At 40.1% G+C, this 23,964-nt stretch overlaps 1 protein-coding gene across 2 annotated transcripts in view; it reads right to left on the bottom strand.

The window, feature by feature from the left end:
* Window positions 1-14,266, bottom strand: part of vtg3 (vitellogenin 3, phosvitinless) — a 37,470-nt gene extending 23,204 nt beyond the window's left edge. For both annotated transcript variants that reach the window (XM_041839103.2, XM_045205312.1), the window contains exons 1-25: window positions 14,181-14,266; window positions 14,068-14,088; window positions 13,813-13,964; window positions 13,363-13,614; window positions 13,083-13,244; window positions 11,151-11,299; window positions 9,971-10,121; window positions 9,677-9,834; window positions 9,343-9,508; window positions 9,033-9,164; window positions 8,584-8,802; window positions 6,344-6,561; window positions 6,153-6,250; window positions 5,897-6,021; window positions 5,703-5,804; window positions 5,465-5,584; window positions 5,114-5,303; window positions 4,930-5,017; window positions 4,368-4,553; window positions 4,135-4,270; window positions 3,878-4,046; window positions 3,412-3,521; window positions 3,221-3,316; window positions 2,774-2,986; window positions 2,274-2,419 (exon numbers count right to left, since the gene is read on the bottom strand). In XM_041839103.2, the coding sequence (XP_041695037.2) occupies window positions 2,274-2,419; window positions 2,774-2,986; window positions 3,221-3,316; window positions 3,412-3,521; window positions 3,878-4,046; window positions 4,135-4,270; window positions 4,368-4,553; window positions 4,930-5,017; window positions 5,114-5,303; window positions 5,465-5,584; window positions 5,703-5,804; window positions 5,897-6,021; window positions 6,153-6,250; window positions 6,344-6,561; window positions 8,584-8,802; window positions 9,033-9,164; window positions 9,343-9,508; window positions 9,677-9,834; window positions 9,971-10,121; window positions 11,151-11,299; window positions 13,083-13,244; window positions 13,363-13,614; window positions 13,813-13,964; window positions 14,068-14,088; window positions 14,181-14,220 (3,599 nt within the window). In that variant the 5' untranslated portion in view covers window positions 14,221-14,266. The remainder of the gene's footprint in view (window positions 1-2,273; window positions 2,420-2,773; window positions 2,987-3,220; window positions 3,317-3,411; window positions 3,522-3,877; window positions 4,047-4,134; window positions 4,271-4,367; window positions 4,554-4,929; window positions 5,018-5,113; window positions 5,304-5,464; window positions 5,585-5,702; window positions 5,805-5,896; window positions 6,022-6,152; window positions 6,251-6,343; window positions 6,562-8,583; window positions 8,803-9,032; window positions 9,165-9,342; window positions 9,509-9,676; window positions 9,835-9,970; window positions 10,122-11,150; window positions 11,300-13,082; window positions 13,245-13,362; window positions 13,615-13,812; window positions 13,965-14,067; window positions 14,089-14,180) is intronic.
* Window positions 14,267-23,964: the final 9,698 nt, after the last annotated feature.

Here is a 23,964-nt window from a genome sequence, read left to right as displayed (position 1 = left end):
ACTTTGCTCCGTTCATCTTTGTCTCAATTCTGACTAGTCTCCCTGTCGCTAAAAAACATCCCTACAGCATGATGCTCCCACCACCATTCTTCACCTTAGGGATGGTGCCAGGTTTCCTCTAGACGTGACGCTTGGCATTCAGGCCAAAGAGTTCAATCTTGGTTTCATCAGACCAGAGAATCTTGTTTCTCATGGTCTGAGAGTCCTTTAGGTGCCTTTTGGCAAACGAAGAAGGCTGTCATGTGCCTTTTACTGAGGAATGGCTTCCGTCTGGCCACTCTACCATAAAGGCCTCATTGGTGGAGTGCTGCAGAGATGGTTGTCCTTCTGGAAGGTTCTCCTATCTCCACAGAGGAATTCTAGAGCTCCACCATTGGGTTGTAGAAACATCTCAAGGATGATCAATGGAAACAGGATGCACCTGAGCTCAATTTCGAGTCTCATAGCGAAGGGTCTGAATACTTATGTAAATAAGGTATTTCTGTTTTGTATTTGTAATACATTTGCAAAAATATTTGTCGTTATGGGGTATTGTGTGTACATTGCTTAGAAAAATAAATATTTCATCAATTTTAGAATAAGGCTGTAAAGTAACAAAATGTGGAAAAAGTCAAGGGGTCTGAATAATTTCCGAAGGCACTGTATATAGTATGTATAAGCTGGAAGTAGAAGCCTAAGTGTTGTTGTACATCAGTTTACTCCAATTAGGGGAGGGGTGGTAGGGTTAGGGGAAAATAATATATATTTATATATTTAAAATAATATATATATTCAAAAAAACATATATGGGGGATTGGAAATGATGCAGACAATTACAATGTTAGAAGCCACAATCCAGTTGCAATATTAAAGCTGATCCATCCCCTAATATTATTTTTTTAGGTGGGGTTGACTGTCTCGGCCAGTTCAGGAAATGGTGGAAGTATGTGTTTTGGGGGATGCTCAACATCGCTATTATCAATGCTTACATTGGCCCTGCAAAGGCCCCTTCCCAGAAACTGCAGGCGCGTGTCCCTGAAGGCATTCAAAATGCTATAGCTACGGTGGCAGGAAGCGGGGAGCTAAGAGTGTGGCACCAGGGAGTGTGGACCTAGTTGTAACTCATAATTTGAAAGCAGGCCACTCCTTGGTGAAGTTTGAAGGGCGCAAGAGAGGGTGTGTTGTGTGCATCCGGATTGGACGCAGAACAAAGAGTGGGAGATGTGTTGAAACCTCCTTTGGGTGGTCTACATGTTCTGTGTCACTTTGTAGGATGGGGCCATGCTTCAACAACTTCCATGACATGTTGTAGGCTACATGCAAACACTCAAGTGACAGTGTGACACATTAATGTGCCCTACAAATCTTATAGGCACATTGTGGATGTTTTAAAATAGTCTCTGAACAGTTGTGTTTTTTATCTTCTCTCTGTATCTGTCTCTATCTAATACTTGGTATATTAGATTTTTTTCTCTCTGAATCTTTCTCTATCTGATACTTGTTGCATTCACTAAATTGTTGTCAAAGTACTATTTCTACATTTTGTGTCAGGCCTGGTCTGTTCTAAATTGTATTGAGAAAGGTTATCTACATTTTGAAATAGTCTCTGAATAGTTGTTTGTATTTTTACATTGTAACAGAAGTAAGAATCTTTGCCAATCCAATAGCCTACTTTGTGTGGGTTTTGAAATAATTTGGTGAAATTTACAACAATTTAAAAACTCTAGAGTTTTTAGTTGTGTTGAGTGTTAATTGTTTTTTGATAGTGTCTTTACACAATGGGAGACAACAATTAGTGTTATTCCTATTGACATGAATGTGGTGTCATATTAAAACTAAGTTAAATTGTAATTGTCATTTGTTTTTTGTTCTTGAGCTATGTCTGTTTGTTTGAAATTTGTGAGAAAATTAGCTTCATCTTGAAAATCCTCAGTAATCTACAGCAGCATTCTAGAATTATATTGGGGTCCAAAGGGTTAAATCAGTGAAGTCAATGTTGTGGGCTCTCTAGAAAACAACTTTTTTCTAAATTCAGTACCAGTTTAATGTCAACAAGTGCTTTTTGTATGACATTACATGCAGTCTGCAGATCGGCTATAGCCTGGTTCACAGAGGAGTCAGTACAGCACAGTGTCATCAGCATAAAAATGAAGTTCACCGTTTTTCATTAAGGAACCAATAGCATTTATGTATAATGTGAATAGTCACACGACCTGCTAATACATGTCTCTGATTACAGTAGGATTGGGAAACTGAATATAATTTTCAGTGTACTGAATGTGTGCTTGTCTCACCTTTTACCAACCTCTGTCATGTACACTGAAACAGTCTTCCAGTGAATCTTTGCCTTCAGTGTGGGTTTGGACCCGGGCAGATGTGCAGTGGCAGTTCTCATAGACATCTCATATGACTGACACTCAGCTCCCCATCTTAGGTGCATCTAACATGCAAAAGAGAACACGTATGAAGCCATCACATTGAATAACAAGTCCTGTTTCTCCTATCCCTAGTTAGAGATATCTACACTATTAGAAAAAAGGGTTCCAAAAGGGTTCTTCGGCTGTCCTGATACGAGAAGCCTTTTTGGTTCCAGGTAGAACCCTTTTTGATTCTAGGTAGAACCCTTTTGGGTTCCATGTAGAACCTTCTGGGGAAAGGGTTCTACATGGAACCCAAAAGAGTTCTACCTGGAACCAAAAAATGGTTCTTCAAAGGGTTCTCATATGGGGACAGCCGAATAACCTTTTTAGGTTCTAGATAGCACCTTTTTTTCTAAGAGTGTACTGTATATTACCTTTAGCTCTTCCTGCCGGACCTTATCCACATTGGCATCTGTGCACAACTTCCAGTTGGCCTCCTCCCCAACCTGAGACACAATCAGCTGGGTGTTGTCCATCTGGGCAGCAGGGGTGTAGTAAGCAGCTGCTTCGTAACCCTCTGGCTTCGTGTTGCCACTCATGGCCAGAGCCTTGATGGTGAACAATGGTTCAGGAGTGGCATTCCAAGCCTGAGGAGGAGTACAAGAAGGCGCAAAAGTCCTTATACTGCCATCACTGTTTTGTATACACAACTAGGTTTCAGAGTGAAATACATAGTACCTTCGCCATATCCGAAAGAATGCAGTCAGTCTTTGCATATTGATTGATATGAATATACCCCGCCCCCTTAAAACAACAACAAAAAACAACAACCACAACAAAAAGGTACACTAGTCAATGGTGCACTTCAGCCATAGCTCTACCTCAGAAGCAGAAGCTTCTTTGGCTTTGAAGCTTGCGTGACGAGACATTCTGCTGCTTGAGGAATCAGAGGAGAGATCGAAATGCTTGGTTGCGTCCTGCAGACACAAAAACAGAGTAGAAATGGTCACATACTGTATGAACTTAGCAATGCATGTGTGCAGATGATGACAGTACAACCATGACCAAGTACCTTGGAATGCCTCCGCAGGGTGTCAAGCAGTTGGCGGACACTAACTGGGTACTTGGTTGGGCTGGCGTTCATCTCAATGTGAATCCTGTCAACAGGTTTGTTGGACTGGACTGATAATGAAAGAGAGGAATTACATTTCATAATCACGCATGTTACATGTATGAAATCTAAAGGCTTGGTTTATTTTATGGAATTTTATTTCCCTTTCAAATTGTGGTGCTTTCTTGTGAAAGAATGAAAGGGGAAGATAGATTAGAGGGAAGTATAGAATAGGTAAAGTTAAGTAAGGTGTAAGCAAGGACTGAACCCTGCCACTGGGCTGATGTACAGTCCAGGGTCGGCAGCACTACCGCTAGACCAATCCCTGGCACATCCAATAAGGCTCAATAAATGACAGTCCAAAACAATGTACAAGGAAAAAGCATATTTTGTCTATATTGTACTGTATACTTGTAGATGCTGTTACCTGGTTTAATTGTATATGCAAAGTTGGTGTATCCCAATAAGTAGTAAAGGGGGTATTCTTCAATGTAGTGTGATCTCGTTGCCTCAGACTCAACACAGAAAGCTGCCCCATAGATGTTAGCCTCTGCACACACTTTTACTTGTGGATGGTAAATGTCAAATTTTACAATCTATTTGACAAAAAAGAAAGCATATTAGGCATGCACACATCTCTCTTACGTTACATGTAATATTCTTTGCAATGGAGGGTGATTGTACCTTTCGTCCAGAAGTCAAATGTCTTTGCTTAGGTGGCTCTATATCCTCATTAGACTCAATAGAGTCAGGCATCATTGGGGTCATTTTAGCAAATGATGGTTCCTCAATATTCCTTGAGACCGCATATACATCAAACCTATTGTAACAAAAAGAAAAGTAGCATCTGTTAAGTTACTATCCATCGACACTTAAAATATTTTTTCGACAGGTGTAAGGAAATGTGAGAAACATACTTGACTGAGAATAGCTTAGTCTCCTTTTTGCAAGGAGGAAGGTCAAGTTCAAATGTATTTTGTTTGATGTTCATTTTCATGCTGAATTCCCATGGCATGGCAACTACTGTTTTACTCTTCAGTTCCGCACCACACTGGAAAATGTCTGTGTTTATCCCATGGAAGACAAATTGGTCCTTTGAGAAACTGCAATAAAATTACATATAGAATACAATCAGTTATGTTAGCATTAAATAATAATTGAGCCATGAAGACATTCTGTAATATGAAGCCACTGATATGGGAGGGTTCCTCATAGTCTTGTTCTTCTCATAATATGATGTAAAATACTGTACATGGTTGTCCATTAAATAAATACTTGATGTGGCCTGGGGTGGTCCAGCTGTTTAAGTCGCTGCCTCAGTGCCTCTAGATCACACTTACTTGGTAGTGCTGCAAGCGACCCACTATCTCTCTTGCAAGCGACCCACTATCTCTCTTTCTCACTATCCTTTACAAGAAACATACAAATATGCAAGGAGTTTGACTGCCCCTGCTACCAAAACATAAATAAATATTTTACCCAGCAAATCCATCAGTCACTAGTGAAACATCTGAGGTCAACAGTTGTCCCAGGCGATCAGTCAGGGGTGGGCTGATTGCAGCCTTAGCTACATAAGAGAAAATGTTTGCGTTTTATTGATTATTTATATTTTTAAACTCTATTCTGCTTTGGAATTCAAAGGGCCCTGGTATTCAATGTTTACCATTGACAGTAATGGTTGTTACTGTGTTATAATATTTGCTGATTTCCAGTGGGAGACCGAGGGAGGTGGCTTGGATGTAGCGGGTCTCAAACATAAGGAAGGGCTTGGTCCAGTGCCATGACATCCCCTTCTGAAGATGTTCAATCATTTTCCAGACTGGGCTCTCTTTGCCTGCAGATGGACTGACAGTCTGCATGGAGTAACCGTGGCAGAAGAGCACAGTGTGTAACAGCTTATGGAGACCACAGGAAATGTGTATCATAAGGTTTTGTTATTGCCCAGACTGGATAGAGCGGGACACAATGTTATACTGAGTAACATGCAATACTTGATTGACTGTTGAAATCTCACCTTGATAACACTCTGAATTAAGTCCTTGTTCAAATCCACGAAGAAGAACTCTTGACCAAAGATTCGTGTATAGGCAGACAAAAGAGGCTTATCCTCGGGCAATGTCAGCCAATCTTGCAGCTGAAAGAAGATGATTCAATAGAATAAAGTTGAGTTTGAAGGGATGGTACAGTACCATTGAGGGCTATTTTTGTGCCCGCAACTGTGCAGTATGCGTCTTGAAAAGTCATGAACTCACCACTTTGAATATGGCCTCAAAGTCAGTGTAGCTGAGATGGCCGTTAAAAACTTGAATGTTCTGTCTAAACAGTTCCTTGATTCCTTCAGCACGGAAACCAAGCTGTATGACACAAACAATAGTCCCCAAAAAAATATTTCAGCATGAAACAGGAGAACATGTACAGATCAATTAATATGAACATTACCGATTACCTCCACAAGTTGTAATATTTTGCCAATGAAATGGAATTTCCCTTTAGTCACTATTTCTGTTGGGATGTAGCTTGCAGCATTTTTCAGCATGAAGATCTCAGTGGCTGTACCAATCAAGAAGTCATCTGGATATTCAAGAGATATGTGGTTAGTCAACGTTTTTTACTGATGAGCGAAGAAAACAGTTTCCTCAGCCTTGCATATACTGTATGTTCTCAAAGTAAACCCATGCCCCTTACAGGTCCTTTGAACTTACCATTAAACCAATCGAGGTGCATAGCTTTGCTGTAGTGGTAACTGATACGACCAAATTTAGGGGCCAGGATTTTCACAGCGACATTGCAGGCTGTTGAGCTTTTACAAAGATAACAAAACAGCCACAGTTTTAATGCAAAATCAGAAGCATTGACACAAGAAATGTCACTGTGCCCTGACAGAAACACTCACAGGAAGTGGTTGTCCGGAGTGCTGGATTTGGCAATGCTCCAAATGAGAGAGTAAGAGAAGCTAGCCACATGCATGTCAGCCTCCTCCAATAGGAATGCAGTCACTGTTGACACCAAAGCCAAAGGTGGCTTAGTTTCAAACAGGATCATACAGGCCAGCATACGTATCTCTGTGGGAAGGTGCCTCTGCACAAACAGGCTCACTGTGATGTCCTGGACCTGAAAGCACACACGTAAGTCATACTGTAGCTAAAGTCATATTATCAAAGAGATTAGACTGGGACTAATACAACATCCAACTGTATGTCAACTGGTTATCATTTTATTTGATATAAAGTCAATTGAGTAAATCAATAGAAACTCAGTTGCACATTTTTTTATGAGGTCTTTAATTAATTTTCATTTTGGGAAATTACTTGATATACAGTGGGGAAAAAAAGTATTTAGTCAGCCACCAATTGTGCAAGTTCTCCCACTTAAAAAGATGAGAGAGGCCTGTAATTTTCATCATAGGTACACGTCAACTATGACAGACAAATTGAGAATTTTTTTTCCAGAAAATCATATTGTAGGATTTTTTATGAATGTATTTGCAAATTATGGTGGAAAATAAGTATTTGGTCACCTACAAACAAGCAAGATGTCTGGCTCTCACAGACCTGTAACTTCTTCTTTAAGAGGCTCCTCTGTCCTCCACTCGTTACCTGTATTAATGGCACCTGTTTGAACTTGTTATCAGTATAAAAGACACCTGTCCACAACCTCAAACAGTCACACTCCAAACTCCACTATGGCCAAGACCAAAGAGCTGTCAAAGGAAACCAGAAACAAAATTGTAGACCTGCACCAGGCTGGGAAGACTGAATCTGCAATAGGTAAGCAGCTTGGTTTGAAGAAATCAACTGTGGGAGCAATTATTAGGAAATGGAAGACATACAAGACCACTGATAATCTCCCTCGATCTGGGGCTCCACGCAAGATCTCACCCCGTGGGGTCAAAATGATCACAAGAACGGTGAGCAAAAATCCCAGAACCTCACGGGGGGACCTAGTGAATGACCTGCAGAGAGCTGGGACCAAAGTAACAAAGCCTACCATCAGTAACACACTAGGCCACCAGGGACTCAAATCCTGCAGTGCCAGACGTGTCCCCCTGCTTAAGCCAGTACATGTCCAGGCCCGTCTGAAGTTTGCTAGAGTGCATTTGGATGATCCAGAAGAGGATTGGGAGAATGTCATATGGTCAGATGAAACCAAAATATAACTTTTTGGTAAAAACTCAACTCGTCGTGTTTGGAGGACAAAGAATGCTGAGTTGCATCCAAAGAACACCATACCTACTGTGAAGCATGGGGGTGGAAACATCATGCTTTGGGGCTGTTTTTCTGCAAAGGGACCAGGACGACTGATCCGTGTAAAGGAAAGAATGAATGGGGCCATGTATCGTGAGATTTTGAGTGAAAACCTCCTTCCATCAGCAAGGGCATTGAAGATGAAACGAGGCTGGGTCTTTCAGCATGACAATGATCCCAAACTCACCGCCCGGGCAACGAAGGAGTGGCTTCGTAAGAAGCATTTCAAGGTCCTGGAGTGGCCTAGCCAGTCTCCAGATCTCAACCCCATAGAACATTTTTGGAGGGAGTTGAAAGTCTGTGTTGCCCACAGACTTGCCCCAAAACATCACTGCTCTAGAGGAGATCTGCATGGAGGAATGGGCCAAAATACCAGCAACAGTGTGTGAAAACCTTGTGAAGACTTACAGAAAACATTTGACCTGTGTCATTGCCAACAAAGGGTATATAACAAAGTATTGAGAAACTTTTGTTTTTGACCAAATACTTATTTTCCACCATAATTTGCAAATAAATTCATTAAAAATTCTACAATGTGATTTTCTGGATTTTTTTTCCTCATTTTGTCTGTCATAGTTATGATGAAAATTACAGGCCTCTCTCATCTTTTTAAGTGGGAGAACTTGCACAATTGGTGGCTGACTAAATACTTTTTTTCCCCACTGTACTAATGTGACTGGGTCGAAATGGCATTGACACCAATTCAACTCTGACACCAGAACCACAATATCCATGACACCTTTTTTATTTTCTTGTTCGTATACTGGAATTTAGCTTTTAGTTGGGAATGTGTACACAATGAAATAAACCAAACTACTACTACTACTACTACTACTACTACTAAATTAGTACTGCTACTACTACTACTACTACTACTACTACTACTAACGCTGTGGGGTTCTCTGACAGCCAGGTGTCTCAGAGACTGCACGGCTGCACTTAGCACACGGGCTGGGAGGGTCACAGGGGCGGCAGACACTCCAGGGAGGAAGCGCATGATGGTCTTAATGCTGGAGGGGTGGCCTGCATTCCCAATGGCTTTCAGGGCTAGCACCATGTCCAACTCACTGTTTCTCTTCAGGCCATCGGTCACCAGGTCCAACAGGGGCTGTTTGAAACGGACGTGTCACATCTTGAATTCTCTAATCCGCAGTGATTTGCAGCTAATATCTATACAGAAAGAGTCTGTACAACAGCAAAGCTACACAATATTAACTTAGCAGTAGTCATAACATTCACACTACCATCTTCTGCCATATAACCAGAATAAACTTGAACATAGCCTATGCATTTGGTTTCTTTACCAGTAAGTAATGCAATGGTAATGTAGCTAATTACCTGAACAACTGCCACCGGGCAAGGCTGACCATATTCATAGGCACAGTACTTGTAGACCAGTGATCCATAGGACAGCACCACAGTGTTCCACAGCATTGGGTGGGACTTACTGAAGGGCATGGACAGGAACTCCTACAGAGGGACGATTGATAGATTATAAATCTCTCTGAGCACATCACATCGACCACATGATTTTGTCATCTAGTATGAAAATTATGTGCGAAATGGTCCACAAGCCTATGTAGGGACAATGTACTCTTTGTCTTTCTACTGTATAATAATAATAATACTTCCAACCAAGACAACTCACCTTGGCCATCTCCATCAAGTCAGTCTCCGTTGCTACATGATTAAATGCGATCAGAAGCATTTGTCCAGCCTCGTTGGCTGATACATCACCGGCTTTGAATCTGTTCTTTAGGAATTTGAGGACTCTTGCGTCTGCAACTTCAACAATCGTGTCCAAAAACCACCGTCTGACAAGGGATAAGGATGACAATAAAAAAACTCACATCGTAGCAAACAATCCTTTCATATGTTACACTTCAAATAGAAATGTTTGCCATAGAAACCTTAGAATGTTTGAATGAATATAAAAATACATATAATTTATGAATATAAATTAAATAAACATGAATATGCACCTGTGTTCATCATTCCCTGAGAGCTGTTTCCACAGAACCTCGTGGTCTTCTAGCGATGTCACACGCAGGAGTTGGAACAGAACAACAACATCCTCACTTGTTGCACTGTCAGTCTGGTAGATGTTCGCTTGGGCCAAACGTTTGATCATCTCTGCAATCTGTGAACAACAATGTGTTTTTTTTGTGGCATATTACAAATAATCATGAGCCGTAAACATCTTCATGACAGGTTGAGGAAAAAACAATTTTAGAGCAAGTAGGTTTTGAGTATTGTTGATATACCCTGTTGTTTACCTTGGGCACTGGATCATCCAATTTCTTAATCAAAATGGGGATTTGGGCCAGCACCTTCACAAACTTGTAAACCAGATTTCCTCGGCTAATCACGGGACCAACAGCAGGGGTCACCACTGTGTCAGTTACACTGAGCAGCACAAGCTCTTTCCTAAAGAAGCGTCAACAAGAAGAGCACCTTACACATACAAACTCTGGCAGGTAATTGGTCATCATGGTTTGTTCCTCACTGTAGCCCCAAGACTGAGAACCTCTCAGTGAACCTCTTCGCTGCACTTCATCTAAGGCTGCGTTTACAGGCAGCCAAATTCTTATCATTTATTTTCAAGAATTTGTCTTTTGACCAATTAGATCATCTCATTTTCCAATAATTGGGCAAAAGAGCAGAATTGGGCTACCTGTGTAAATGCAGCCTTATAACTCATGTCTGAACCTCTCCTTCTGGACATTCCTTCACATAACCTAGTGTTAGGCTGTGTTTTCACTAAGGAAGCCCAATTCTGATTGTTTGCCCAATTATTGGCAAAAGATCTGATTGGTCAAAATACCAATTAGTGAAAAAAGATCAGAGTTGGGCTGCCTGTGTAAATGCAGCCTTAGTGTGTACATGGCAAATAAACCACTTTCACCTATTATTCTATATGTTGGTGTTTTTTTTACATTTTAGTCATTTAGCAGACGCTCTTATCCAGAGCGACTTACAGTTAGTGAGTGCATACATTATTTTTTTTATATCTTTTTTTTATACTGGCCCTCCGTGGAAATCGAACCCACAACCCTGGTGTTGCAAACGCCATGCTCTACCAACTGAGCTACATCCCTGCCGGCCATTCCCTCCCCTACCCTGGACGACGCTGGGCCAATTGTGCGTCGCTCCATGGGTCTCCCGGTCGAGGCCGGCTACGGCAGAGCCTGGATTCAAACCAGGATCGCTAGTGGCACAGCTAGCACTGCGATAGAGTGCCTTAGACCACTGCACCACTCGGGAGACAATTTTACTGCTGCTCTTTAATTATTTTATATTTTTATGTTTTATTTATCTATTTTTTTACTAAACTCCTGCTTAGTCATTACGCCTCTAAACCTGACATCTCTTTCCAGTCCAACTACATGTGGTTCTCATTTTCAGACACCCAATTTGATATAGTGAAATGAAAGAAAACAATGAGATTTGTCATACATGGCTTGCAGTTTGGAGTTGCCCCCTTTCACGTTGAATGGGGAGAAATGCTGGTGCTCCAAGGCATGAGCCTTCTTGATCAGGCCTCCGTCAACTGTTGGTTTCACTGTGTAGACATATCTCACTGTTGAAATGACAGAGTCACCTCTCTAGATGACGTAAAGGAATACAAAAAGGATTGAAAGTGAGTGACTGTTAAAATGTACTATTTACAGTTGAAGTCGGAAGTTTACATACATCTTAGTCAAATACATTTAAACTCAGTTTTTCTCAATTCCTGTCATTTAATCCTAGTAAAAATTCCCTGTCTTAGGTCAGTTAGGATCACCACTTTATTTTAAGAATGTGAAATGTCAGAATAATTATTATTTATAATTATTTATTTCAGCTTTTATTTCTTTCATCACATTCCCAGTGGATCAGAAGTTTACATACACTCAATTAGTATTTGGTAGCATTGCCTTTAAATTGTTTAACTTGGGTCAAACGTTTCGGGTAGCCTTCCACAAGCTTCCCACAATAAGTTGGGTGAATTTTGGCCCATTCCTCCTGACAGAGCTGGAGTAACTGAGTCAGGTTTGTAGGCCTCCTTGCTCGCACATGCTTTTTCAGTTCTGCCCACACATTTATATAGGAATGAGGTCAGGGCTTTGTGATGGCCATTCCAATACCTTGATTTTGTTGTCGTTAAGCCATTTTGTCATAACTTTGGAAGTATGCTTGGGGTCATTGTCCATTTGGAAGACCCATTTGCGACCAAGCTTTAACTTCCTGACTAACGTCTTGAGATGTTGCTTCAATATATCCACCTAATTTTCCTTCCTCATGATGCCATCTATTTTGTGAAGTGCACCAGTCCCTCCTGCAGCAAAGCACCCCCACAGCATGATGCTGCCACTCTCGTGCTTCACAGTTGGGATGGTGTTCTTCGGCTTGCAAGCGTTCCCCTTTTTCCTACAAACATAACGATGGTCATTATGGCCAAACAGTTCTATTTTTCTTTAATCAGACCAGAGGACATTAATCCAAAAAGTATGATATTTGTCTCCATGTGCAGTTGCAAACCGTAGTCTGGCTTTTTTATGGCGGTTTTGTAGCAGTGGCTTCTTCCTTGATGAGCGGACTTTCAGGTTATGTCGATATAGGACTCGTTTTACTGTGGATATAGATAATTTTGTACATGTTTCCTCCAGCATCTTCACAAGGTCCTTTGCTGTTGTTCTGGGATTGATTTGCACTTTTCATACCAAAGTACGTTCATCTCTAGGAGACAGAACGCGTCTCCTTCCTTAGCAGTATGATGGCTGCATGGTCCCATGGTGTTTATAATTGCGTACTATTGTTTGTACAGATGAACTTGGTACCTTCAGGAATTTGCAAATTGCTCCCAAGGATGAACCAGATTTGTGGAGGTCTATAATAGTTTTTTCTGAGGTCTTGGCTGATTTCCTTAGATTTTCCCATGATGTCAAGCAAAGAGGCACTGAGTTTGAAATACATCCACAGGTACACCTCCAATTGACTCAAATTATGTCAATTAGCCTATCAGAAGCTTCTAAAGCCATGACATCATTTTCTGGAATTTTCCAAGCTGTTTAAAGGCACAGTCAACTTAGTGTATGTAAACTTCTGACCCACTGGAATTGTGATACAGTGATTTATAAGTGAAATAATCTGTCTGTAAACAATTGTTGGAAAAATTACTTGTGTCATGCACAAAGTAGATGTCCTAACCGATTTGCCAAAACTATAGTTTGTTAACAAGAAATTTGTGGAGTGGTTGAAAAACGAGTTTTAATGACTCCAACCTAAGTGTATGTAAACTTCCGACTTCAACTGTACTGTGATATTCTCTGTAGTCTTGGCACTGAATACTATTTTAAATAGAATTGTGCATGTTCACATATAGGTCTATGGATAGGAAAGACAAACCTCTTTGGAGAGTTTGTCGTCGACAGCTAGGGCCATTCCTCTGTAAATGGCTGCCTTTTCTTTGCAGTTATTAATGTCAACAATTTGGGTGACTGACAATTCTTGGGAGTTGGCATCCTCCTCAATGGCATAGGTACTCTGGCACAATCCATGGATCCCGAACTGGTAACAAATACGTAGAAAAACCTCACATTAACAATGCTCTCTGCAATTTCTTTACAGATGAAAATGCAATATTACATACTGTAAGTATTGTTTATGTAAAACCTGTTTTAGTTACCTCCTCAAGCTCATACACTCTTTGGGTGGTCTTGACTGTGACTTGGAAGAACCCAAGTATGCCTCTCACAATATTGACAATGGTGTCAGATATTTCAGCAGAGGTGCGAATGTCACCAACCCGTGCCTTGGCGTACTCGAACATGAAGGGTTTGCTGAGCTCGGCAGCAATCCGTTTGGTAAGCTTTGGTGAGGCATCAAATGCATTCTTCCCTGGAATGCCATTGAACTCCTCGAAGTTCAAGTTTGAAACCTTAAAACAAGAAAATATAATTGGATCACCAGGTAGAATTACTTGTTAGTTTATTTACGATTAATTGAAGTTTTTAAATTAGTTTAATCAAAACAAACTTAGATCCTTAAAATAACACATGCAGTATATTTCTGTTCTGAAATATGAGCTAAATGCCTATGAAGTACCTCGCATTGGTCATTTTAATTGAATGCATACCTGGAGAAGGTATGTTTGTGCAGACACACCAATGATCTTGACTTTGCACATGAGTCTCACACCAGACTCTGCAAGGTTTGGCATGCCACGCCCAATAGTCACCATTCCCTCATATTTGTACTCATAGGTTTTCTTAGGGTTCAAGCCAGGCTCTACAATACATCATTGATATACCATTATTTATGAATAAATGCTCATTTGAATGCAAGGTTAGGTTTAAATGACACATTTCAAATCGCTGGATAACAAACTCACCATAACTGATATTGTTACATGCTGAAATGAAAAAATGAATATATAATCAAAACCAGTGTCATAATTAGCTCAATAAAATATTTTCTATATTTTTGCTTCTCAGCTACACTTACCGGCCAAGGCCACAAGGAGACAAAGAACGAACCCCCACATGGTGAAATCCAGGAGTGGGATCCTGCAGCTCAACGTTTTATTTTATATGCAATGCTGTGTTCACAATGGCTAAACGAGTACATGACCCAGTGTCTGCACAGCACATATTTGGCAACAATGAGGGACATAAAGTAACAAGGGGGCAAAGGTGTGTCAGACGAGTGTAACCAGTGACCGGTGACAGTGGTCAGTCTGACATGCAAAAGGAGGGAATTCAGGAAAAATAAACAGTGATCTGAAATGGACAATAATAATATGTGCTTTATGAAACTCACATATTGTCTATTACAAAGAATTGTTTATATTTCAACAACTTTGACATTATTTGAATGCACAAAGTGTGCTAAATGCACAAAGTACATACAGTGGGGAAAATAAGTATTTAGTCAGCCACCAATTGTGCAAGTTCTCCCACGTAAAAAGATGAGAGAGGCCTGTAATTTTCATCATAGGTACACATCAACTATGACAGACAAATTGAGATTTTTTTTCTCCAGAAAATCACATTGTAGGATTTTTAATGAATTTATATGCAAATTATGGTGGAAAATAAGTATTTGGTCACCTACAAACAAGCAAGATTTCTGGCTCTCACAGACCTGTAACTTCTTCTTTAAGAGGCTCCTCTGTCCTCCACTCGTTACCTGCATTAATGGCACCTGTTTGAACTTATCAGTATAAAAGACACCTGTCCACAACCTCAAACAGTCACACTCCAAACTCCACTATAGCCAAGAAAAAAAGAGCTGTCAAAGGACACGAGAAACAAAATTGTAGACCTGCACCAGGCTGGGAAGAATGAATCTGCAATAGGTAAGCAGCTTGGTTTGAAGAAATCAACTGTGGGAGCAATTATTAGGAAATGGAAGACATACAAGACCACTGATATCTCCCTCGATCTGGGGCTCCACGCAAGATCTCACCCCGTGGGGTCAAAATGATCACAAGAACGGTGGGCAAAAATCCCAGAACCACACGGGGGGACCTAGTGAATGACCTGCAGAGAGCTGGGACCAAAGTAACAAAGCCTACCATCAGTAACACACTACGCCGCCAGGGACTCAAATCCTGCAGTGCCAGACGTGCCCCCCTGCTTAAGCCAGTACATGTCCAGGCCCGTCTGAAGTTTGCTAGAGTGCATTTGGATGATCCAGAAGAGGATTGGGAGAATGTCATATGGTCAGATGAAACCAAAATAGAACTTTTTTGGTAAAAACTCAACTCGTCGTGTTTGGAGGACAAAGAATGCTGAGTTGCATCCAAAGAACACCATACCTACTGTGAAGCATGGGGGTGGAAACATCATGCTTTGGGGCTGTTTTTTCTGCAAAGGGACCAGGACAACTGATCCGTGTAAAGGAAAGAATGAATGGGGCCATGTATCGTGAGATTTTGAGTGAAAACCTCCTTCCATCAGCAAGGGCATTGAAGATGAAACGTGGCTGGGTCTTTCAGCATGACAATGATCCCAAACACACCGCCCGGGCAACGAAGGAGTGGCTTCGTAAGAAGAATTTCAAGGTCCTTGAGTGGCCTAGCCAGTCTCCAGATCTCAACCCCATAGAAAATCTTTGGAGGGAGTTGAAAGTCCGTGTTGCCCAGCGACAGCCCCAAAACATCACTGCTCTAGAGGAGATCTGCATGGAGGAATGGGCCAAAATACCAGCAACAGTGTGTGAAAACCTTGTGAAGACTTACAGAAAACGTTTGACCTGTGTCATTGCCAACAAAGGGTATATAACAAAGTATTGTGAAACTTTTGTTATTGACCAAATACTTATTTTCCACCATAATTTGCAAATAAATTCATTAAAAATCCTACAATGTGATTTTCTGGAAATTTTTTCTCATTTTGTCTGTCATAGTTGACGTGTACCTATGATGAAAATTACAGTTCTCTCTCTCTTTTTAAGTGGGAGAACTTGCACAATTGGTAGCTGATTTTTTTTTCCCCCCACTGTATAATGGTTCCACCCAAAATAACAACAACATTTGACTTGTTACTTTGATAGGATTCTTGTCACATGTAAATGCATCTGTTGCTGCTGACAATATGCCTTAATGTTGTCATAGTGATTGTTTTCCCTTTTATCTGGTCTCTTACCATTTTTGTTTCCCTCCTGTTTTTTTGGATTTAAATTGATACGATCTCCTCCTATGAAGACAGACAGCTTGGTTGTCATTGTTTGACGGACATCAAAAGTGTAGAGTTTCATTTCTGTACAGTGCCTTCAGAAAGCTTTCATACCCCTTGAATTATTCCACATTGTTGTGTTGCAGGCTGAATTCAAAATTAATTAAATATTTAATTTTTCTCACCCATTTACACACAATACACCATAATGACGAGGTGAACACGTTTTGAGAAATGTTTGTAAATGTATTGAAAATTAAATACAGAAATACTCATTTACATAAGTATTCACACCCGAGTCAATAATTTGTAGAAGCACTTTTGGCAGCGATTACATCATTGAGTCGTCTTGGTTATGTCTGTATCAGCTTTGCACATTTGGGGATTTTCTCCCATTCTTCCTTGCATATTTTCTCAAGCTCTGTTAAATTAGATGGGGAGTGGCATTCAAGTCTGGGCTTTGGCTGGGCCACTCAAGGACTTTCACATTCTTGTTCTGAAGCCATTCCAGTGTTGCTTTGGCTGTATGCTTGGAGTCATTGTCCTGTTGGAATGGAAATCTTCGCCCCAGTCTAAGGTTGTTTGCACTCTGAAGCAGGTTCTCATCAAGGATTTACCTGTATTTGGCTCCATTCATTGTTCCCTCTATCCTTATCAGTCTGCCAGTCCCTGTCACTAAAAAGCATCCCCATAGCATGATGATGCCACCAGCATGCTTCATGGTTGGGATGGTGTTAGACGGGTGATGAGCTGCGCCTGGTTTTCTCCAGAAATAGCACTTTGCATTCAGGCCAAAGAGTACAATTTTTGTCTCATCAGACACAGAATATTTTGCCTTATGATCTCAGTCTTTCATGTGCCTTTTTGCAAACTCCAGACATGCTGTTATGTGGCTTTCTCTCAGGAGGGGCTTCCATCTGGCCACTCTCCCATTCTCCCATAAAGTCCTGATTGGTGAAGTGCTGTAGAGACTGTTGTCCTTCTGGCAGTTTCTCCAATCTCAGCCAAGGAATTCTGTAGTTCTGGCAAAGTGGTTGTTGGGTTCTTGGTCACCTCCCTGACCAAGGTCAATTTGGTTGGACGGCCAGCTCTAGGCAGAGTCAATTTTTTCAATTTCCCAATGATGGAGACCACTGTGCTCTTGGAAACGTTCAACACTCTAGAAGTTGTTTTATACCCAGAGAAATGCCTCATCACAATTCTATCTTGGAGATCTATCGACAGTTCCTTGGACTTCATGGTATAGTTTCTGCTCTGACATGCATTGTCAACTGTGGGACCTTATATAAGCAGGTGTGTTTCTTTCTAAATCATGTTCAGACAATTGAATTGGCCACAGGTGGACTCCAATCAAGTTGTAGTGACAGCTCAAGGATGATCAAAGGAAACTGGATAAACCTGAGCTCAATTTGGAGTGTCATAGCAAAGAGGTGTGAAAACGTATGTAAATGAGATATTTCTGTATTTCATTTTCAATCAATGTTTAAAAAATGATGGGGTATTGTGGGTGAGAGAAAAAAAAATGTATAGAATCCATTTTGAATGCAGGCTGTAACACAACAAAATTTGGAATAAGTTAAGGGGAATTAATACTTTCTGAAGGCACTGTATGTGAAAGAACAGAAATTATTCAGTTGTGTGGAATAATAATAATTTGATTGATACAGCATCTGTGTCAATGAAGAACACATTTCCAAAAACCTAGATTACACTTTTCAGCATAAAACTAACTTTAACTCTCATAAAATGGTCTCAGATGGATTACATCTTCACTCATTGGATGGTTATAAAATGGAACGAGTCTCTACATACAAATACCTTGGTATTTGGATTGACAATGATTTATTGTTTAAAAAACAAACAAATGAGCTTGTTATGAAACTAAGATTTAAAGTGGGCTTTTTTTTACAGAAACAGATCTTGTCTCTCTGTAGTCAGCAGGAAGCAAATTGTGCAGTCAACCTTTCTACCTGTTCTTCATAGCGCCCTTCGTTTTATCACAGGAGACAGTTTTATTACTCATCACTATATTCTTTACCAAAAGGTTGGCTGAACCTCCTTGAAGTCACGTAGATCACATCGTTACACTCTTTTTGTTTACAAAGCCCTGCTCCACAAGCTTCCGACTTACCTAACTTCACTATTAAGATTTGAAATGACAAGTTACCAAAACCAGTTCACAGGTTTGGTTAACTCTGGAGACCTTTGGTGTCATCAGAGTTAGGTAAATCGAACTTTAGTTTTTGTTTGGAATAATCTCCCCAAAAACAGTACATATAGATGCCTTAGTGTCCCTGGGGCAGTTTAGAGAGTGGACAGAGGAATTTTATAATGAAGAATGTTTTTGTTTTAGTTGATTGTGTTTTGTGTATATTGTGTATATTTATGTTTGTCTCTGCAATTTGTGTTGTGAGTATTTTACTTGTTTTATATTATATTAGATATTTTTATTCTATGAAATTGTATATGCAGGGCTCCCTTGAAAAAGATACACTGGTCTCAATGGTGACTCCCTGCTAAAATAAAGGTAAAAATAAAATACAAAAAATATATCTATATAGCATCATACCTTACAAAATCAATCATTGACCTTGTCTAACAATTAAGCATACAGGAATTATCTGCAGAACGTATTTTATACAATCAAAATGGCTAAGGTCAAAAGTGGGTGTTGAAAAGCTTTGGGTGTTGGAGTCAGATGTAAGAGACACGATTGTGGTCTTCTTACCAATTTCACTCTCTTTGATCTCAATCTCAGTTGTTATTTAATAATTCCTGGGCAAGGTCAGATTACTCTCCTCCACTGTGTGTAAGAGTTTGGTGATGGTGTAGCCCCAGTGCTCCTCTTTGATTCTGTTCCAAGCCAAAAACTCATCCTTCTCAACCAAATTGTTTACCACATTTAAAAATGACTGTGGAAACGAAAGGAAGAAAAGAAAATACATCTATGTCTTGACAGTGACCATCAGAGGGCAGTGTCCTCCTATAAATAATGTTATAAGTGGTACTACTTCCCTAGTTCATTTTTTGGTGTACCTACATATTCAAGTGTTCTGTTGACACTGTGTTATGCACACAATGTTGTCATGGTAATTTTTCTTGGGATGCTCTGGAAAACAATACTAATTTGACAGTCGACCAGAGTAACCTCAAAACTGCTGGTTTGTTTAACAGTATCTAAATATGTACAACTATGATATCATCAGGACATACCAAAATTGTTACATATTTAAGTTTTAAAGGGTAATTATGATAGCACTCCTCACAATTTGTTTATTAATTCTCAGCAAAGATTTTATATAATATGGTAACCTCAATAATTTGCATATTGTATCCTCCCATTTCCCTCAAAACCTTTATTTTCAAAACTTGCGCGAGGGTGAATTGATATTCCATGCAGATTTGCATCCAGATGCTTACTTTGACATATTATCCCATTCTCTTAGTGCCTGAAGTAGAGAGAAAATCTCTTTGGCAGGTGCAAAAGAAAGATCAATTTCTATTGTGGCAAATTGAGAATGGTCCACAGATTTGGCCGTTCTTGCATTTATCAATATCTGAAAGTAAAAAGCAAAACAGGGTGATTTTGGGAGGGGGGGGATGAAAGACAAACAGCCTGGGTCTGGTAGTGTTCCAGTCCTCCCTGTCATAATTAGCAACAGAGGACATGGAAAGCATATTCTCTCCTCTAGTGCGGTTCATTTATGTTCCTCTAATTCCCCTGAATACCTCTGTAAATCCAGCAGCTGTCCATGTCAAGATAAAAAAAATAATGTTCTTAATATCTGTGCTTTTGCATGTACATTGAGTGATTGATTGATTAATCTTATGCTATACAAATATAAAAATATATATATATAAACTAATCCAATCATTTAGTTCGATTTTTTGCACCTGTTACTGAAATGGTTGTTCCAGTTTTAAATGGCTTAGGCAGTCTCCTCACACTGTTCCTAACCCTGGCCTCATTATGGATGCAGGTTGTGGGTGAATAACAATTCCAACTGTTGGATATCCTGACTCTGGCTGGATTCCAACAGGAATATACATCACTTTGCAAGCCAGCATAATGTGACTTGAAGGCATGGTTGCAAAATTCTGGTAAATTTTCCAGGTTTTCTAGAAATCCCTGTTGGGAGATTCCTGGAAATCCTCCCAAAATCCTCCTTTTTTTTACCAATTAATTTTCGGGAAAATACTGGAATTGTGCAACCTTACTTGCAGGCCTGATGTGGCCTGTAATCCATTAGTTTCAGGCCACTGTATTAGTGTAAAGCTAGGCCTCAAAATAAGGCCTTATGAGGTATGTAATGCATTGTCATAAAGAGTTTAATTATAATATTTGCCTAGGAACTCACTTGGTGAAGGCCACAGGACTGAAAATTAATACATTATGTTGGATTCTAGCTTGAAATATACTTATTCATGTTACCATACTAGAAGTTATTGATTACTTTACATGTATAAGGAATGTAAATGATGGGGTCAATGAAGGGTAGATAGGGACTGGGTTAATGGAACGTTACTAAGTGCAGAAAGTTCATATTCTGTTCCATGTTTCTAAGGAGAGAGGCAAAGGGCACTCCTTAGTTGCCCTGGCTGTGTGTTTCGGGTCGATGTCATGCTGGAAGACCCAGCCACGACCCATCTTCAATGCTCTTACTGAGGGAAGGAGGTTGTTGGCCAAGATCTCGCGATACATGGCCCCGTCCATCCTCCCCTCAATACGGTGCAGTCGTCCTGTCCCCTTTGCAGAAAAGCATTCCCAAAGAATGATGTTTCCACCTCCATGCTTCACAGTTGGGATGGTGTTCTTGGGGTTTTACTCATCCTTCTTCTTCCTCCAAACACGGCGAGTGGAGTTTAGACCAAAAAGCTATATTTTTGTCTCATCAGACCACATGACCTTCTCCCATTCCTCCTCTGGATCATCCAGATGATCATTGGCAAACTTCAGACGGGCCTGGACATGCGCTGGCTTGAGCAGGGGGACCTTGCGTGCGCTGCAGGATTTTAATCCATGACGGCGTAGTGTGTTACTAATGGTTTTCTTTGAGACTGTGGTCCCAGCTCTCTTCAGGTAATTGACCAGGTCCTGCCGTGTAGTTCTGGGCTGATCCCTCACCTTCCTCATGATCATTGATGCCCCACGAGGTGAGATCTTGCATGGAGCCCCAGACCGAGGGTGATTGACCGTCATCTTGAACTTCTTCTATTTTCTAATAATTGCACCAACAGTTGTTGCCTTCTCACCAAGCTGCTTGCCTATTGTCCTGTAGCCCATCCCAGCCTTTTGCAGGTCTACAATTGTATCCCTGATGTCCTAAACAGCTCTCTGGTCTTGGCCATTGTGGAGAGGTTGGACTCTGTTTGATTGAGTGTGTGGACAGGTGTCTTTTATACAGGTAACGAGTTCAAACAGGTGCAGTTAATACAGGTAATGAGTGGAGAACAGGAGGGCTTCTTAAAGAAAAACTAACAGGTCTGTGAGAGCCGGAATTCTTACTGGTTGGTAGGTGAGCAAATTAATTACTTAAAAATCATATAATGTGATTTTCTGGATTTTTGTTCAGGGACACATTATTATATTTCTGTTAGTCACATGTTCAATTTATGTCTCAGTTGTTGAACCTTGTTTTGCTCATACAAATATTTACACATGTTAAGTTTGCTGAAAATAAACGCAGTTGACAGTGAGAGGACATTTCTTTTTTTGCTGAGTTTATGTATTAAAAGTGTACTAAGTGTAATAATAAGTGTAATATGAAAAGGTAGATATTTGACCAGGGCCATCCTTGAACTCTGCAGACTATGTACAGTGCCTTGCAAAAGTATTCAGCCCCCTTGGCGTTTTTCCTATTTTGTTGCATCATAACCTGTAATTTAAATTGATTTTTATTTGGATTTCATGTAATGGACATACACAAAATAGTCCAAATTGGTGAAGTGAAATGAAAAAAATTACTTGTTTCAAAAAATTATAAAAAATAAATAACGGAAAAGTGCATATGTATTCACCCCCTTTGCTATGAAGCCCCTAAATAAGATCTGGTGCAACCAATTACCTCCAGAATTCACATCATTAGTTAAATAAAGTCCACCTGTGTGCAATCTAAGTGTCACATGATCTCAGTATATATACACCTGTTCTGAAATGCCCCAGAGTCTGTAACACCACTAAGCTAGGGGGCACCACCAAGCAAGCGGCACCATGAAGACCAAGGAGCTCTCCAAACAGGTCAGGGAAAAAGTTGTGGAGAAGTACAGATCAGGGTTGGGTTATAAAAAAATATCAGAAACTTTGAACATCCCACGGAGCACCATTAAATCCATTATTAAAACATTGAAAGAATATGGCACCACAACAAACCTGCCAGAGGGTCGCCCACCAAAACTCACGGACCAGGCAAGGAGGGCATTAATCAGAGACGCAAAAAAGAGACCAAAGATAACCCTGAAGGAACTGCAAAGCTCCACAGCGGAGATTGGATTATCTGTCCAGAGGACAGAGCTGGGCTTCACGGAAGAGTGGCCAGAAAAAAGCCATTGCTTAAAGAAAAAAATAAGCAAACACGTTTGGTGTTTGCCAAAAGGCATGTGGGAGATTCTCAAGTTCTGTTTTTTTGTCTTATTTCTTGTTTGTTTCACGATAAAAAATATTTTGCATCTTCAAAGTTGTAGGCATGTTGTGTAAATCAAATGATACAAACCCCCCAAAAATCCATTTTAATTCCAGGTTGTAAGGCAACAAAATAGGAAAAATGCCAAAGGGGGTGAATACATTCGCAAGCCACTGTATTTCATGCTGGAGATGGTTTTTTCTTGTTCAACATCACCTTTTGGCATTATGTGAACACTTATGGGCAAATCTCAGGTTTATATCATATGAACATTGCTATGCTGAATCCTTACAATCTGCAGGGCGGTCCCAATTAAACAGACCGACCTTCTGTGAGTCTCCCTATAAATATGAGGACTTACTAACCAGAAATCAAATCGGAACTTTGGGAGGTGTTGCCACCACCTTAGAGTTTCAATGATTCACCGCTTTAGAAACCTAACGCAGGTCTGACATTTACCATCCGACTCCAAGAGAAACAATCAGTGGTTTAGAGTACTTAAGTAAAAATACTTGAAAGTACTACTTACAGTAAGTCATTTTTTTGGGGTATCTGTGCTTTTCTTTACTATTTACATTTTTGACAACTTTTACTTTTCCTTAAGAAAATGTAGTACTTTCTACTCCATACATTTTCCCTTACACCCAAAAGTACTCTTTACATTTTGAATGCTTAGCAGAACAGGAAAATGGTCTAATTCACACACTTATCAAGAGAACATCCCTGGTCATCCCTACTGCCTCTGATCTGGCGGACTCACTAAACACATGCTTCGTTTGTAAATTATGTTTAACTGTTGGAGCGTGCCCCTAGCTATCCGTAAATTTAAAAAAAAAACTAGAAAATGGTGCTGTCTGGTTTACTTAATATGAGGAATTTGAAATTATTTATACTTTAACTTTTGATACTAAGTATATTTTAGCAATAACATTTACTTTTGATACTTAAGTGTATTTAAAACCAAATACTTTTAGACTTTTACTCAAGTAG

The sequence above is a fragment of the Coregonus clupeaformis genome, chromosome 20 (assembly GCF_020615455.1).
Source record: "Coregonus clupeaformis isolate EN_2021a chromosome 20, ASM2061545v1, whole genome shotgun sequence".
Lineage (NCBI taxonomy): Eukaryota > Metazoa > Chordata > Actinopteri > Salmoniformes > Salmonidae > Coregonus > Coregonus clupeaformis.
Note: the sequence above shows the minus strand (reverse complement) of the source record. Positions and strands in the feature narration are given on the sequence as shown.